Genomic DNA, 17,051 nt, shown 5'->3' with positions numbered 1-17,051 from the left:
CCCGACTGCTCAGTTTGGTCAGGCGGCCAGCTCTAGGAAGAGTCTTGGTGGTTCCAAACTTCTTCCATTTAAGAATGGAGGAGGCCACTGTTCTTGGGGACCTTCAATGCTGAATACATTTTTTGGTACCCTTCCCCATATCTGTGCCTCGACACAATCCTGTCTCGGAGCTCTACAGACAATTCCGTCGATCTCATGGCTTGGTTTTTGCTCTGACATGCACTGTCAACTGCGGGACCTTATATAGACAGGTGTCCCTTTCCAAATCATGCCCAATCAATTGAATTTACCACAGGTGGACTCCAATCAAGTTGATGAAACATCTCAAGGACAATCACTGGAAACAGGATTCACCCGAACTCAATTTCAAGTCTCAAAGCAAAAGGTTTGCTGTTTTTAAATTTTTTATAAATTTGCTAAAGAATCTGAAAACCTGTTTTCACTTTGTCATTATGTGTAGATTGCTGAGGAAAAAATGAATTTAATCCATTTTAGAATAAGACTGGAACGTAACAAAATGTGGGACAAAATCAAGGGGTCTGAATACTTTCCAAAGGCACTGTATCTAGATAAAATGTAGTTTTAGTTATGTTACCACCTACTGCAAAAAAAATGGGTGCAAACATTGCCTCCCAAAATTCAATTTGCCATTAAAAATTATTATTGACTTAAAAAATAAAATTATATTAAAATATTCACCCAATCCAATGTCTTAACTTCCCACTCCAGGACCATTTTTAGGAGCTTGACAACAATGAAACTTGGGGAACAAAGTGTAGAACCTAACCATCATTTAAAGTTCTCTCTCATGTCGCTGCAGTGTCACAGAGATGGTCTTCTCTCTTCACTGGATTATTGTCCTGCCTTGAGTTTGGGGCACAACTCTGTGTGTGAAAACCTTCTATGGTACCTTAGTTGTCAGCAATTCAATGTCAACCATTCATACCGCCAGCTAGACCAAAAAGCTAGCTTCTACTCCAGGCTACTCATCATATGACATTTCAACTCTATAAGGTGCATAGTTTCATTATATGTACACCCTGCTAATGCAGTGCCCAGTGGCAGTCTCTCTGAGGTAGGTGTAAGCTCAGTTCTCTCTCATCTCACCACCTAAAGATATAAACACCTTTTGCGTGTCCCACCACCCTCCCACTAAAAAAGTCCTACCGTTGAAAGAACAAGTTAAGATCTTTAGAAATCTAGATAAAATATGTAGCGTAGGTAGTATTGTTTCAGCATTGGTTAGCTATGCTCGTTGGCATAGTAACTACAATGAAACTGGTCAATGCTGAAACAAACCAGCATCCAGGCTGTATGCAGATCAGCGGGATACAAGTCTGCCCCTTCACATCTCTATCCCTCTTCTACCCCCTCTACCTTTCCCTTCCTTTCTCTCTCCAGCTCACTCTCTCTCATGGTGTGGTGGTGCTTAGAGCAGGCTGGCCAGGCTGGTAGAGGGTCCATTCTGGGCCTGGAACTGGCCCACTGGAGGAGGTCCATCCGTCCACTGCAACAACACACAGTCTGTCAGCTCACTGTCTCACACTCATTCCTCTAGCTGGAATGTCTACTTGTTAAATGTTTTTAAATGTCAATTTTAAAGTCATTTGTCTGTAAAGTACTTTTCGTTATGTGTCGGACCCCAGGAAGACAAGCTATCGTCATGGTGTCAGCTAATGGGGATCCTAATAAAATCTAATCATTCCTCTAACTGTGCATGTACTTGTTGTGTATTTTCTGTAGATAAATATTTACCATGGTGCAGTACAAATATATTGATGGATGACTAACTGATATACTGATTGATCAGTTCTTATCCTAATGAAGTTATGCTTTGGAAGGCAGTGCATGGATTATAAAGATTGAGTGATTGATGAATCATACACTGATGAGGTTGTGCTCAGGGAGGCTGCAGGCAGCGATGTGGTCCTGCAGGAGCTGCTGGGAGAAGTTCTGGTGCATCTGAGCCGCTTCATGGGCGTCTATCGTGTTCCCACATGCCTTGTTCAGATCTACAGGGAGAACAGTCATTTCAGTCAGTACGTCTCAAAAACAGACAAAAACAGACAGCTGTTGCCTTACCCTTGAGCAGAGCCGAGGACCAGAGCTGGACTGACATGTCGGGGATCTTGCTGGCCAGCTGCATGGCTGGGACCACCATGTTGTTGCTCTCCTGGCGGAAACACCAAATGCATGGTTCAGATTCAATCACACCTCCTAGCATTGCTCCGAGACATTATGTGCTTTTGGAAACCCTGCAATATGATCCTGGAGAACCCTGTGATGTGATCTCACCCGGTGGTTCCCCAGCACGTAGAAGATATGGCCCAGTAGGACCAGAGAGCATGCAGTCAGACGATTCAGGTCTTCAGCATTGGACATCTTCAGAGTCTCCCTCAGGAACCGCCTAACGCGACACACAGTCACTAACACGTTTTGGTTAAGGTTTCACAGTCGTGCTCTTCGGCTTTCTTTCCAACTGAGCAGGTATTCTAAACGTGTGAAGATATTATTTGTATGTGATGTACATCAAGAAATTGTTTCTGGTGAGCCATGGTTGAACTTACTTGGCCTCATTATAGCGTCCCTGGAAGAAAGAGAGCAGTCCACGGATGTAGAAGGCTGCTGCTCGCAGACAATGAGAGCTGGAACGGGAGGAGTAGAGGAGTCCATTTAGAATCAAACATCAATCGCAAGATTGCACTCGGAGGTGCAAAAATACATAAACATACAAACACTTTTTCTTACCTGACAGGGAAGTTGTGATCTGGATTTATCCTCTCCAACAGGTTATAAAGCTGTTATAACAGAAACAGGGACATAATACGTCAGGTGAAGAACTCCCATTCATCACATACAACAACCCTGCTATCCTGAATGCACCCCAGATGCCCTCTGACCTCCTGGTCCCTGTTGCCCTCCCTGATATAGACGCTGGCCAGGTTGGTTACAATGAACGCCCACAGTTCCTGGTGCGTCGTCAGCTGGAAGAGTGAAAAACAGATGTATTTCAATTAACACACCCAGAAATATCAAACTAAGGAGGTTACTAATTTTGCCAATAGATATCCTAGTAGACACACTCACGTCACTCACCCGCAGGGCAGCAGTGAACTGCGCCTCAGCGTTATCCATGCAGTTCACTGAGAGACAGTACAGACCCTGGAACAGACCACAACAGTGATGAGGGAGGTGATCGGCACAACATAGAAAATCATAACAGAACAACTACCTGTCCACTGCACAAAGTACAGATATAAGAAATAGAATTCCAAGGCTAGAAAGCTACTCACTAGCAGGGTGTGTAGCTGGGATGCATGGTTGGTGAATAACCTGGGAGACTGCGCACACAGCTGACACACCTGAGAGATCTGAGAACAGGGAAACCATCAGCATCACGAAAATCTATCCGTTTACATGAATTCATGTGTATGTTAAGCATGTTCCATACCTCTTGCAATGCCGTGGCCTTGTGACCAGTGACGAGTCGGCACATGATAATGTGCTCCAGCAGAATGACCTGGAATGTGGAGAGGATGGGGCTGGAGTCCAGCACTGGAAAACACATCAATATCAGCAGCATCAACAGTAACAAAGTCACTGACAACCACAATACTTCTACAGCTGAAAAATCACTGGGAGATTGAGAGAGGGTGAGGATCACAGAGATCCTTTTAAATTACCTCTATATGTAATTCTATGGTCGGGATTCCCATGACTTACTTTTGAGCTTTTCCAGCTGCATGAGAGCTTTGTCTGTGTATTTCTGGGCCTTCTCCAGGTAGCCTGCTTGCATGGAGTGCATGACTGTCACCTGTGGGACGAAAAATAAGTAAGTAAAGTCTGTCGTGACAAGAACAATATGACCAATAGAGGTCAAAGGTCACTTGCAGTAGCTGTATCCCACCAGGTAGACAAGGACACACATGTGCTCCTTGGGCAGCCAGTGGAACAGGTCGGCAGGGTTACTGGGTAGGATCTCATCATCGTGGAGTGTAGAGATGGTCTGGATGCACTGCTGCAGCTGCTTCAGACACGGCTTCACACTCTTCACCTATCAGCTCAAAGATATTTATTACATCGGTTATGTGCCTTTTCAAGTGGGATTACATCTGGAATTGTATGATGACTTCATCTCCGTGTGCATATTGTTCCTAAATCTTGCCGTGTTAATTAAGTCCTATTTTATACAGTTGAGGTCAGAAGTTTACATACACTTAGGTTTGAGTCAATACAACTTGTTTTTCAACCATTCCACAAATTTCTTATTAACAAACTATAGTTTTGGCAAGTCGGTGAGGACATCTACTTTGTGCATGACACAAGTAATTTTTCCAACAATTGTTTACAGACAGATTATTTCACTTATAATTCACTGTATCACAATTCCAGTGGGTCAGAAGTTTATATACACTAAGTTGACTGTGCCTTTAAACAGCTTGAAAATTCCAGAAAATGTCACGGCTTTAGAAGCTTCTGATAGGCTGATTGACATCATTTGAGTCAGTTGGAGGTGTACCTGTGGATGTATTTCAAGGCCTACCTTCAAACTCAGTGCCTCTTTGCTTGACATCATGGGAAAATCAAAAGAAAAGAAATCAGCCAAAACCTCAGAAGAAAAAATTGGAGACCTCCACAAGTCTGGTTCATCCTTGGGAGCAATTTCCAAACGCATGAAGGTACCATGTTCATCTGTACAAATAGTAGTTTGCAAGTATAAACACCATGGGACCACGCAGCCGTCATACCGCTCAGGAAGGAGACGCGTTCTGTCTCCTAGAGATTAATGTACTTTGGTGCGAAAAGTGCTAATCAATCCCAGAATAACAGCAAAGGACCTTGTGAAGATGCTGGAGGAAATAGGTACAAAAGTATCTATATCCACAGTAAAACGAGTCTAATATCGACATAACCTGAAAGGCCGCTCAGCAAGGAAGAAGCCACTGCTCCATAACCGCCACAAAAAAGCCAGACTATGGTTTGCAACTGCTCATGGTGGACAAAGATCATACTTTTTGGAGAAATGTCCTCTGGTCTGATGAAACAAAAATAGAACTGTTTGGCCATAATGACCATCGTTATGTTTGGAGGAAAAAGGAGGAGGCTTGCAAGTCGAAGAACACCATTCCAACCATGAAGCACGGGGGTGGCAGCATCATGTTGTGGTGGTGCTTTGCTGCGGGAGGGACTGGTGCCCTTCCCAAAATAGATGGCATCATGAGGGAGGAAAATTATGTGGATATATTTTTATTTATTTATTTATTTCACCTTTATTTAACCAGGTAGGCAAATTGAGAACACGTTCTCATTTACAATTGCGACCTGGCCAAGATAAAGCAAAGCAGTTCGACACATACAACAACACATGGAGTAGAACATTTTCAACATATTGAAGCAACATCTCAAGACATCAGTCAGGAAGTTAAAGCTTGGTCGCAAATGGGTCTACCAAATGGACAATGACCCCAAGCATACTTCCAAAGTTGTGGCAAAATGGCTTAAGGACAACAAAGTCAAGGTATTGGAGTGGCCATCACAAAGTCCTGACCTCAATCCCATAGAAAATGTGTGGGAAGAACTGAAAAAGCGTGTGGGAGCAAGGAGGCCTACAAACCTGACTCAGTTACACCAGCTCTGTCAGGAGGAAATGGGCCAAAATTCACCGAACTTAAAATGGGAAGCTTGTGGAAGGTTACCCGAAATGTTTGACCCAAGTTAAACAATTTAAAGGCAAAGCTACCAAATACTAATTGAGTGTATGCAAACATCTGACCCACTGGGAATGTGATGAAACAAATAAAATCTGAAATAAATAATTTCACATTCTTAAAATAAATCCTAACTGACCTAAGACAGTGAATTTTTACTCTGATTAAATGTCAGGAATGGTGAAAAACTGAGCTTAAATGTATTTGGCTAAGGTGTATATAAAGTTCCGACTTCAACTGTACATTTTTGACAACAGGCCCCTTATCTTTTTATTTTATGACCATGGACCACATAATCAGGACTTTGTAAAAACTCAGGCATTATCCCACATCTGCTAAGTGAGTGAGGTCTACTGTATCTATATTGTACAGTGGCTTACGAAAGTATTCACACCCCTCGGCACTTTTTCCTATTTTGTTGCCTTACAACCTGGAATTAAAATAGATTTTTTTGGGGGGTTTGTATCATTTGATTTACACAACATGCCTACCACTTTGAAGATGCAAAATATTTTTGTGTGTGAAACAAACAAGAAATAAAACCAAAAATACTGAAAACTTGAGCGTGCATAACTATTCATCCCCCCAAAGACAATATTTTGTAGAGCCAACTTTCGTAGCAATTACAGCTGCAAGTCTCTTGAGGTATGTCTCTAAAAGATTGGCACATCTAGCCACTGTGATTTTTCCCCATACTTCAAGGCAAAACTGCTACAGCTCCTTCAAATTTGATGGGTTCCGTTGGTGTACAGCAATCTTTAAGTCATACCACAGATTCTCAATTGAGGTCTGGGCTTTGACTAGGCCATTCCAAGACATTTAAATGTTTCCCCTTAAACCACTCGAGTGTTGCTTTAGCAGTATGCTTAGGGTCATTGTCCTGCTGGAAGGTGAACCTGCGTCCCAGTCTCAAATCTCTGGAAGACAAACAGGTTTCCCTCAAGACCTTCCCTGTATTTAGCGCCATCCATCATTCCTTAAATTCTGACCAGTTTCCCTGTCCCTGCCGATCAAAAACATCCCCACAGCATGATGCTCTCACCACGCTTCACTGTGGAGATGGTGATGAGAGGTGTTGGGTTTGCGCCAGACGTAGTGTTTTCCTTGATGGAAAAGCTCAATTTTAGTCTCATCTGACCAGAGTACCTTCTTCTATATGTTTGGGGAGTCTCCCACATGCCTTTTGGCAAACACCAAACGTGTTTGCTTATTTTTTTCTTTAAGCAGTGGCTTTTTTCTGGCCACTCTTCCGTAAAGCCCAGCTCTGTGGAGTATACGGCTTAAAGTGGTCCTATGGACAGATACTCCAATCTCCGCTGTGGAGCTTTGAAGCTCCTTCAGGGTTATCTTTGGGCTCTTTGTTGCCTCTCTAATTAATGCCCTCCTTGCCTGGTCTGTGAGTTTTGGTGGGCACCCCTCTCTTGGCAGGTTTGTTGTGGTGCCATGTTCTTTACATTTGTTAATAATAGATTTAATGATGCTCCGTGGGATGTTCAAAGTTTCAGATATTTTTTTTTATAACCCAACCCTGATCTGTACTTCTCCACAACTTTGTCCCTGACCTGTTTGGAGAGCTCCATGGTCTTCATGGTGCCCTTTGCTTAGTGGTGTTGCAGACTCTGGGGCCTTTCAGAACAGGTGTATATATACTGAGATGTGACAGATCATGTGACACTTAAATAAAGTCCACCTGTGTGCAATCTAACTAATTATATGACTTCTGAAGGTAATTGGTTGCATCAGATCTTATTTAGGGGCTTCATAGCAAAGGGGGGGTGAATACATATGCACGCACCACTTTTCCGTATTTTTTGTTGTTGAATTTTGTGAAACAATATATTTTTTATTTATTTCACTTGACCAATTTGGACTGCTTTGTGTATGTCCATCACATGAAACCCAAATTAAAAAATCAGATTAAATTACAGGTTGTAATGCAACAAAATAGGAAAAAAGCCAAGGGGATGAATACTTTTGCAAGGCACTGTAAATACTGTATGTAGATTGTGTAAATTCCTGTCTATATTCTGTCTACTTCATCAAGTCAAATTCCGGGTATGTGTAAATGTACTTGACGTATAAAGGTGATTCTGATTCTGTACCTGTCCAGCGTCCAGGTAGTGTGTGACCTGCAGCACCAGGAAGAACACCCTGAGAGACTCCTTCTGGATGGGGTTTCCCTGCCAGTTCTCCACGATGGTCCCACACAGAGTCAACAGAGGATGCACTTCCCCCAGCTTCCTCTCCATCAGCAGCAGCTTTAGACAAACACACAGGGTGACATTTCACTCTTCTTAAAACAGGCGCAATTTTGTCCCTAAAAATATGTTTTCCTTACAAATCATCAAGTAGGATGCCTCAAAACTTCCATTACAACAATGTCTATCCACTAGTGACTATTAATGCAGGTAAGTAAGTAAACATTGCAAAAATAAGCATATGTTTTGTTTTTTAGGTGGCCATCAAGACATTAATTTAAAAAAAGTTTAGGAAGTAATGGTCTAAGTGGTTTCAGCAGAATTTAATATTGAATTTACTTAATTTGATCATTATTCGATTTTAATTCATCGTCATGAGAGAATGTCTTGACATGATTAGTATATTTCTCAACTTACCATTCCTTTACTCAACAGAAAGAGAGCTCTGTGCAGGAGGAAAGAAAACAAGGATATCAGTAACATCACCTGACCAGACCACAACACTAGTCCTCAGGGCAGTAAAACAACACCTTGATAAAGTACAGACATTACTAGAACTGTTAAACTGTTTTACTTGTGTTGTGTTCTACCATGATACACTACCTGGTGTATTCAGAGCCCACTACCCTGGTATACTCTGCCCCGACCCCCAGGAGGTCACAAGCTGACACCAGATCCTTCTCCAGTGTGTGCAGTTGCTGAAGAAAAATAAATAAAAAAGGACAAGAAAACTTTTATCCACTATTGAAGACAAGTAAATAATGACCCATATAGATGTACATTGAGGTGAATAATAGCTAAATACATTTCTGAGAACCTTGACTTCAGAACTGATTTTTAAATTCTTAAATTTCAGTCATTTTACAGATTGGGTTATCAGGTCCGGTTGTTAGGTTGACTTACCGCCAGTTGGAAGAGCAATCTGCAGTGCCAGTAGGGAGTTTGCTGGGAGATCTGGATGGCCTTCCGCAGCAAGGGCTTTGCCGAATCAACCAGATTCTTCAAAGAAAGACCAGATCAGAGATAATCATCAGTTCATTAACTTAAATAACTTTTACAACAATACTGTAAAGGACACTACAAATCAGAAGTGTTTGCTAAACCAACTAACATATCCTAGTTAATCTTACTGTTTCAGAGTTCACTTACATGCAAAAGCAGCTTAATGAGGGAAAAGACAACGCAAGGATTACTGATTAGGCCTATTTTATGATGACATAACAGCCAAAGCCAAAATAATGGAGTATGACATTTTGTTTTACAAAAGGTTGAGCTACAAATGTTGATAAACAAAAATGCTGAGATAAACATGTGAACAGATAAGCGAGGCATGTTTAACACTGACATTTGATTGAATTCAGGTAATAGTGCAAGGTGAAGGTGGGCCACAGGTCGGAAAGGAGAACAATACTACACTTACCTGTTGGCAATACAGTTCTGACAGAAGACTTGCTGCCTCGAATTTGACATCTTCAAACTGAGGGATCTGGTATTACTTGTAAAGGAAATGTATTTTTCTGCATGATAACACTAGCGTCAATGAAGAAAAAAAAACGTACGGAGCATGGAGACATGGTAAACATTTGTTCAGGTAGATGCATGCTCTCTCTCTCACACACACACACACACACACACACACACACACACACACACACACACACACACACACATATATATATAAAAGGATACTTGTTGTGATATGAACCACTATGGGGGGGGGGGGGGGGGGGGGGGGAACAGAATGCGAAAGTTAGTTTCAATATTTGTTTAGTACATGCAATGTTTGATTGATGTCCCAACAATTATTGTAAGCTGACGCGCGATAATGAAATATCCTCACTGATAATCAACCACCCTCGTCCACTTTCCTGATCAGCAACACACCGATAGCTTTGCCAAAGCTGCGGCCTTCCTTTTCCCTCCCCTATAAAACACATCCACGGAGTTTCTGGGGAATGCTTACCGCTTTCTCCAAGTGGCTTCGGGCGAGTTCGGTGTTCTTGGTGTGGTGGTAGAGTACCGAGCCCAGCTGGAGATGAGTTCGGGCCTCGACCCTCTGCGGCGGCTTGAACTGAAACACCGCCTGCAGACAGTGGACGCAGAGACGGATCTTCGGAGGACTTGAGGTGCGAAAATGTTCCGCAAAGCCGAGCAGAGCTAGGTACCAAGATTCCGGGGCCTCTCCGCTTGTCGCCATTTTACTGACAACAAAAACATCAACAGTCGCTATCGCACCACTGCCGTTGTTCAGCGAGTATGCTCCAGAGCACTGATCTAGGATCGATTATGCTCTCTGACTTCTGATTACTATGGTTAGGTTGGGAAATGGTAATCTGATCCTGGATCTGTGCGTAGGAGCAAGCGACCCCACGCGATTTCAATGGCAGCGGTGCATCTTGGGACATGCAGTTGATGTGGCCCCGTGTGGCTCAGTTGGTAGAGCATGGCGCTTGCAACGCCAGGGTTGGGGTTCGTTTCCCACGGGGGGCCAGTACAAAAAAAAAAAAAAAAAAAAAAGTATGAATGTATGTACTTGTAAGTCGCTCTGGATAAGAGCGTCTGCTAAATGACTTAAATGTAAATGTAAATTTACGTTTGCATAAACGTAATACATGCATTTATTTATCATTTGTAAAAGTGATATAGCTTGCCAAAATATGTTGACCTGAGTCCAATATTTGTATATTGTATGGATTATCTTTGACTTCCAGTAGTGAATAGTATTTTAACAGAACTAGAAAAAAAGCATGCGGAACCTTTTTTTTAATGAAAGCTCAACCTATCCGAGACGATTTATTTGAAGGACTTGTGTACATGTTTAACTATTTACAAACGTCAGTATAATAACGTAGCAATCAATTCCAGCAATATCGGCTTCCACGCTGTGACGTTATTTGCGTAATCTCCCCAGTTGGGTTTGAGTCATTGGGCGCGTTCGAGCGGATCACTTTTGTCAAGTCTTTGACCATCGTTACAGAGGGATCCAGTTTTTGTCAAATTAACATCAGATTTGACTTTTCATAGCAGGTAAGGAGAATTTACGCATCATGTTAAGGTTAGGAACAGGGTTAGGAATAGCTCAAATGCAAAATAAATCTACTTTTGACAAAAGATGGATCCCTTACCCATGACACTTGCACCTACTTGTCGACTGCATGAACTTTACTAAAATAATGTGATCAAAGGTCATGACATTTTGACTGCAAGTTTCTGCAGTTGCTCTTCACCAACTTCATCCTGCAGCCATCACTTGTGTTGTGGGAGGCTCTATTGTCAACCAATCATTATTTGTATTTTTTTTTACCCACAAGAATGTCACCAAATACATGACTGAAACAGGAGCCAGTTCATGTGTACAGTAAATATATACAAATAAATGTGATATTTGGGTTAAATGGGTTTCCATCACATTTTCAACTCTGATGGTTTACTGATGGTTTTGTCACAAAAACGGTTGTGTTAAATAGCAAATGTGCCTACTCTGGGCTTGCCACGTGCGCTCTAACCAACAACAGATACAGTGTGTGTAGGCTATGCGGATAGCGGCTAGTCTACATGATGAGATTATTATGGATAAAAGTGATCATGTTTTTATTTGTCAAGCATTGATCATCATGTCACCAGAATAAGACCCTCAATATTTATTGGAAAGCAGCATCAAACTCACCCCTTGCACTTTCACCACCCTGTAAAGTTCATCATAAATTATTTAATCTGTTGCCTAATAATACAATTGTACCAAAACTTTCTGTTTCGTGGTTAGTATCTAGGTTTCCATTCAATTGGTGACAGATTATTCAAAAATCTGCATAAAAACAATGTGCACATTTTCTCACCAGAGATGTTTCCATCACCTGTTGCAGATCAAATGCTGTGCGTGATGACATAGTACACACAAAAATACATTTTGCTGTTAAATTCTCATGTACCCCCCAAAAAACATACAAGTTAAATGGGTTTCCATCGCATTTTCAACTCTACTGATGGTTTTCTCACAAAAAAAATTGTGTTATATAGCGTGTGCCCACTCTGGTATTGGCAAGTGCGCGCTAGCCAACAGTGCTAGCCAACAGCGCTAGCCAACAAGCTCACCTTGCACTTTCACCACCCTGTTAAATTCTTTATCTGTAACCTAATAAACAGCATGGTTTCCCTAGTCGTGGTGGGATGATCACACAACATATGGTGTAAAAAATCTGTTATTCTGCTCCTGAACAAGGCAGTTCACTGAACAAGGCACTGTTCCTAGGCCATCATTGTAAATAAGAATTTGTTCTTAACTGACTTGCCTAGTTAAATAAAGGTAAAATAAATAAATAAATCCAAGTTTACTTAAATATAATGGTTATTATATCAATACTTGCTCATAAAGGTGCTTCTGCCACCATTCATTTTACTGACACAAAAAGATCCCACCATGTCAAACGAAGGAATCACAAGAGGTTGGTGGCACCTTAATCGGGGAGGATGGGCTCGTGGTAATGGCTAGAACAGAGTAGGTGGCATGGTTTCAAACATATAGAAACCACATTTTTGACTCCGTTCAAGGCAGCAGATACTCTTCCTGAGGCCCAAACACATTGACATTTATATTACACATAAAACAAAACAGTACTTCATATAACACTGTCACACCACCAGATATCCACAACACAAAATGTATGATACCACTCTACAACATTACTGTGTACGGGTTTCTCTTCACAGTCCATGCTGTTCCATAAGGTGTATTTTTATCTGATTTTCCTGCTTGCATCAGTTACCTTTTGTGGAATAGAGTTCCTTGTAGCCATGACTATCTATGTAGTACTGTGTGCCTCCTATAGTCTGTTCTGGACAGTTCCCCCCCACACGACATTTATTTAGTCGGTTACCTTACCACTCAAACGTGCCCATTATCAGCAGCATAGCCACTGGGCGGTGGTAAGTGATAAATTATCTGTTATTTTGTGAAGTTCCCGGTAATTCTATTCTAAGTTAACACAGTAGAAACGTATGTCTAAACTTCTTCTTAAAGCATCTCGGCTATTTGAAAAATAATTCGCTAGATACTGGTATCTATCTTTGTGTGCTGATGGCTAAGTTGAGCTAGCTAGCTAGTAAGCGTGCTATCTTTAAGCAGGCGGTTGTTATCTGACGTTTGTGTCACCAGCAACACACAGCCCACAACAATAATCATGTTGGAGAAGACTGACTATGTTGGGTCCTTTCTGATTTTGTAATCGTTTTATTGCATTTCAGTCTTGGTCGTCATCTCTTCACGTTAAGCTGAACGTTGCAGACATGGCCTGTCGCAGGATCACACAGGAGACCTTCGATTCGGTGGTCAAGGAAAACATCGATGAGTTCGACATGGACACTGCGGAGGCCTTGAGAGAAGCGGTAGAACAGTTTGAGTCTCAAGGTATACTAACGTTACATGATTTGATCTGAATCTGACATTGTAGGAGCAACATGCACGCCTACTGTAACTCAACCGTATGATAGGCAATGTATAAGATAAACCCCCTGATCCTGGATGAATCTTCCTTCTCTGTTTTTCCTCCATATTCCCCAGGGGTGGACCTCAGCTGTATAGTGAAAACACTGCCGACAGCAGGTGATCACCAAACAGAGGAGCATGAGGTCCTTCAGGTTGGTATGGAGTATGTTCTGAGCTGATGACAACACAACACAAGTCATCACCACCTGCATCACATTTCACAGTACAGAAAAGTACAGGATGCCACCCATCATGCCACAGCTCTGTACCGTTTCTATTTACAGGCCCTGGAATCCCTTCAAATAGCATCTGACAGTAGTATGGCTGCAGATCTGAAACGCTTCACTGAGCAGTGTTCTCTCGGCTTTGCCCAGAGGCATCTGGCAGCTCAGAAAGATGCCTATCCTACAATCATCTCCTGCTGTAGAAAGACTCTGGATGAACAGGAGGCTCTGCTGGCCGCACTCTCTGCCCTGGCCGCTCTGACCGATGGCCAGCCAGACCTCCTTGACTTGGAGGGCAAGGATCTCCTTGTGAGCATCCTTGGCATGTACCAGACAGACCCTGCACTGATGTTAGTTGCCATCCGTACGGTCCGCCATTGCTGTTTGAAGCACGAGCAGAACAGGCAGGATTTGGTGAAGGCTGGAGTGCTGCCGTTGCTGACCGGTACCATCAAGCGACACACTGGACGCTCCGATCTGGTCAAAGAGGCCTGTAACGCCCTCCGGTACATGACCTTTGACGATGACATAAGAGTTCCTTTTGGACAGGCTCATGAACACGCCAAGATGATTGTTATGGAACACAGTGGGTTGAAAGTTATTGTGGAGGCTGCTAAAGGTAATAGAAATGTCCAAAGGAAGATACTATGAAAGATAATGATATCTTTGAGTATTTAGGATGGTAGGTTCACATGTTTTATTCTTGGAGAATCACCTCTTCCGTGTTTCTTTTCTCCCTCTCAGCACACCCAGAGAATACCCCTGTCCTCAGTGTGCTGTGTGCTACTCTGTCCAGCCTGGCCGTGAGGAACGAGTTCTGTCAGGACATCTGTGACCTGGGAGGGTTAAAGTTCATGATGACCCTGCTGGCAGACAGTTATGAGTCCCAGGTGAGTTATGCTGACAAAAGTGCCTCAGACCAGCCTTTTTCAAACCTCTCCTTGTGGACCCCAGCCATTCCATGTATTTGAACTATTCCAGAACTAGCATACCTGATTCAACTTGTCATCAAGTGACTGTTTTTGACAAATTATTTCATAAGTCTTCACTAGAAACCAAATAGAAGCAAGCAAACGAAACGGGGAGGAACCTGTCTGAATTTGTCAATTAGAAACTCTCGTTTTCCTGGCAAAACGTTTTCCCTTGTGGAATATTTTGCTACGGTGTGCAAATTTTTTATTTGTTGTTATTGAACATTTATTTAACTAGACAAGGCAGTTAAGAACAAATACTTATTTACAATGTCGGCCTAACCCGGACGACGCTGGGTCAATTGGGACTCCCATAGGGCGGCGCACAATCACGGCCGGATGTGATGCAGCCTGGATTCGAACCAGGTACTGCAGTGACGCCTCTGTCTTAGACCACTGCGCCACTCGGGAGACCCCTAATGAATACACCCCAGGTGTGCTAGTTCAGGGTTAATGCAAAATATGTAAATGTCTGTTTTTTTTTTTTTTTTTACATGAGATTGTTTTGACTTGTGGTTATCTGAATTGCTCACTAACTAGTTCACGTTCCTTCCAGGAGCTCACAAGGCAGGTACTCAGCGCTCTGAGGGCCATAGCAGGAAATGATGATGTTAAGGATGCTGTCACAAATGCCGGTGGAGTACAGCTCATCGTCATCGCCATGAACAGACACATGGGCAATGCTCAGGTTAGCCTTTCATTTCATGCAGTTGACTGTTTTTGACAAATTATTTCATAAGTCTTTATTGTTTAAACATGTTATACATTTTTGTGGCTTTTTGTTGTGCCCATCTCTCCTGTCTAGGTGTGTGAGCAGGGCTGTGCTGCTCTCTCTGTCGTTGCTCTGCGCAAACCCAACAACTGCCAAGTCATTATGGAGGAAGGCGGTGCGCTGGCGGCTCTGCTGGCTATGAAGACCCATCCTGATGAGGTCAATGTGCAGGTAATACGAGGACACACGAAGGAATCAGTTCCCCATCGGCACTACATAGGGCTATAACTGGTGATCAAACCTTCTTTAGCCTGCCATCTTTATGTAATACCATCTCTTTTTCTCTCTCTTTCTCTCTCTTTCTTTGTCTGTCTCTCTTTGTCTCTCTGTGTGTGTGTTCCCCAGAAACAGGGATGTATGCTGCTGAGGAACCTGGTGGCGCGCATGACTCACTTCAACCAGCCCATCCTGGAGATGGGAGCAGAGGCCCTCATCGCCCAGGCTCTGGCGGCCCACCGGGACTGTGGCGACCTGGCAAAAGCTGCCCTCAGAGACCTTGGCTGCCAGGTGGAGCTCCGAGAGCTGTGGACGGGCAAGAAGGGCAGCCTCACCAGAGATTGACATTAAGGTCTGAAAGGCCCTCGGTCACCCACCCTGGTCTGGAGGATGTACAGGAGGTGCATGCTTTTGTTCCAGCCCAGCTATAACAACCTTGGTTGATTTAATTTACTGCTAATTTGAACAGGACACGTGTCAATTCAAAGCCGTAATAAAAGCTTACACACTCTGCAGCTCTCCAGAACCAGGGTTGGGGACCACTACACTCAGAACACCTGAACACAGTCAATAAAGCTGCTAATCCTAGTAAATGGCCTCAAGTTTCTGATATGCCTGGGAAGCAGAGTTGTATGAAGGAGTACAGAGGGGGATAAAGCTGTTGGACTTGTAATGTTTTTAAATGTATTATTTACTGTAAATATTTTTGTGGTTATTGTATTTTCACTTTTACAGCCATTTTCTTTAATCAGAATTTGTTTTAGTATTAAATCCTGAAAATGTAGTTTTATTTACCAGGTCTATTATAAAGTCTTGAAGTGTACTTAATTGAATGCAAACATGCTTTCTTGCACTCTGTTTTCTCTGTGCAGCTTTATTGTAATGTGGCTTTTGCCTGTACTCCCAAGTTGTTTCTTTGCTGAGTTGGACATTTTAGATTTTAATGTGCATAACATGTTTTTTTCCCCTCAACATTCCTTAACAATACTCTGCGGTTGGGTTAAATTAGAAGTGATGTAATTAAATTAATTGAAAATAGAGTACCTTTTTTCAAATATTGACTTCAATTTGACCCCAACCTTGCAACACTTTTACTCTTAAAGTGTCTATTTTTAAGTCTACCTGTTTGTCTCCTGTTATAGTAGGAAACTGGAAATTCTGATACATACCTCTTCCCCAGAGAGACCGGCACGTGAACAGTGTATTAAAACCAACTGATTCATAATGTGTGCATTTTTTTGCTGATCTAAACTAGGTCATCTCTTTGCAGATGCACAATATTAATCTAAAACATTATGAAATCTGATGTGTGTCTGATTTAGACTGTCCATTGGCTTGAGGGTGTTCTACCTGTGTCCGCATGTATTTGTGTGAGCGAGAGGGGAGAAAAAAGTAGACACCAGTACACTGCTGAATGCTCATGCAGTTCAAGTGCAATGATGCATTTGGGAGTGAATCCTAGCTTTCATTTAAGTAAAAA

General features: G+C 42.5%; 2 protein-coding genes across 5 annotated transcripts; one reads left to right on the top strand and one right to left on the bottom strand.

Moving 5' to 3' along the window:
* Nucleotides 1-479: 479 nt before the first annotated feature.
* LOC120056010 (MAU2 chromatid cohesion factor homolog) lies at nucleotides 480-10,232 on the bottom strand. Of its 2 annotated transcripts, none has more exons than XM_039004129.1 (19): nucleotides 9,870-10,232; nucleotides 9,596-9,613; nucleotides 9,327-9,392; nucleotides 8,810-8,905; nucleotides 8,510-8,604; nucleotides 8,324-8,351; nucleotides 7,811-7,966; nucleotides 3,908-4,054; nucleotides 3,724-3,814; nucleotides 3,452-3,555; nucleotides 3,294-3,371; nucleotides 3,088-3,162; nucleotides 2,901-2,984; nucleotides 2,749-2,798; nucleotides 2,568-2,645; nucleotides 2,296-2,407; nucleotides 2,083-2,173; nucleotides 1,885-2,012; nucleotides 480-1,507 (listed from the first exon to the last, which is right to left on the bottom strand). In XM_039004129.1, exons 1-19 carry the CDS (start codon nucleotides 10,101-10,103, stop codon nucleotides 1,430-1,432), a joined length of 1,809 nt encoding a protein of 602 aa, XP_038860057.1. In that variant the 5' UTR covers nucleotides 10,104-10,232; the 3' UTR covers nucleotides 480-1,429. The 2 variants fall into 2 exon arrangements, with proteins under 2 accessions (XP_038860057.1, XP_038860058.1); XM_039004130.1 differs by having other exon boundaries at nucleotides 481-1,507; nucleotides 3,097-3,162.
* Nucleotides 9,831-16,797, top strand: armc6 (armadillo repeat containing 6). Of its 3 annotated transcripts, none has more exons than XM_039004133.1 (8): nucleotides 9,831-10,032; nucleotides 13,148-13,310; nucleotides 13,464-13,540; nucleotides 13,673-14,231; nucleotides 14,357-14,502; nucleotides 15,140-15,271; nucleotides 15,389-15,526; nucleotides 15,701-16,797. In XM_039004133.1, exons 2-8 carry the CDS (start codon nucleotides 13,190-13,192, stop codon nucleotides 15,914-15,916), a joined length of 1,389 nt encoding a protein of 462 aa, XP_038860061.1. In that variant the 5' UTR covers nucleotides 9,831-10,032; nucleotides 13,148-13,189; the 3' UTR covers nucleotides 15,917-16,797. The 3 variants fall into 3 exon arrangements, with proteins under 3 accessions (XP_038860061.1, XP_038860059.1, XP_038860060.1); XM_039004131.1 differs by lacking the exon at nucleotides 9,831-10,032 and adding an exon at nucleotides 12,786-12,829; XM_039004132.1 differs by lacking the exon at nucleotides 9,831-10,032 and adding an exon at nucleotides 12,860-12,899.
* Nucleotides 16,798-17,051: the final 254 nt, after the last annotated feature.

This window comes from Salvelinus namaycush, chromosome 11, assembly GCF_016432855.1.
Source record: "Salvelinus namaycush isolate Seneca chromosome 11, SaNama_1.0, whole genome shotgun sequence".
NCBI classification, from domain to species: domain Eukaryota; kingdom Metazoa; phylum Chordata; class Actinopteri; order Salmoniformes; family Salmonidae; genus Salvelinus; species Salvelinus namaycush.
Note: the sequence above shows the minus strand (reverse complement) of the source record. Positions and strands in the feature narration are given on the sequence as shown.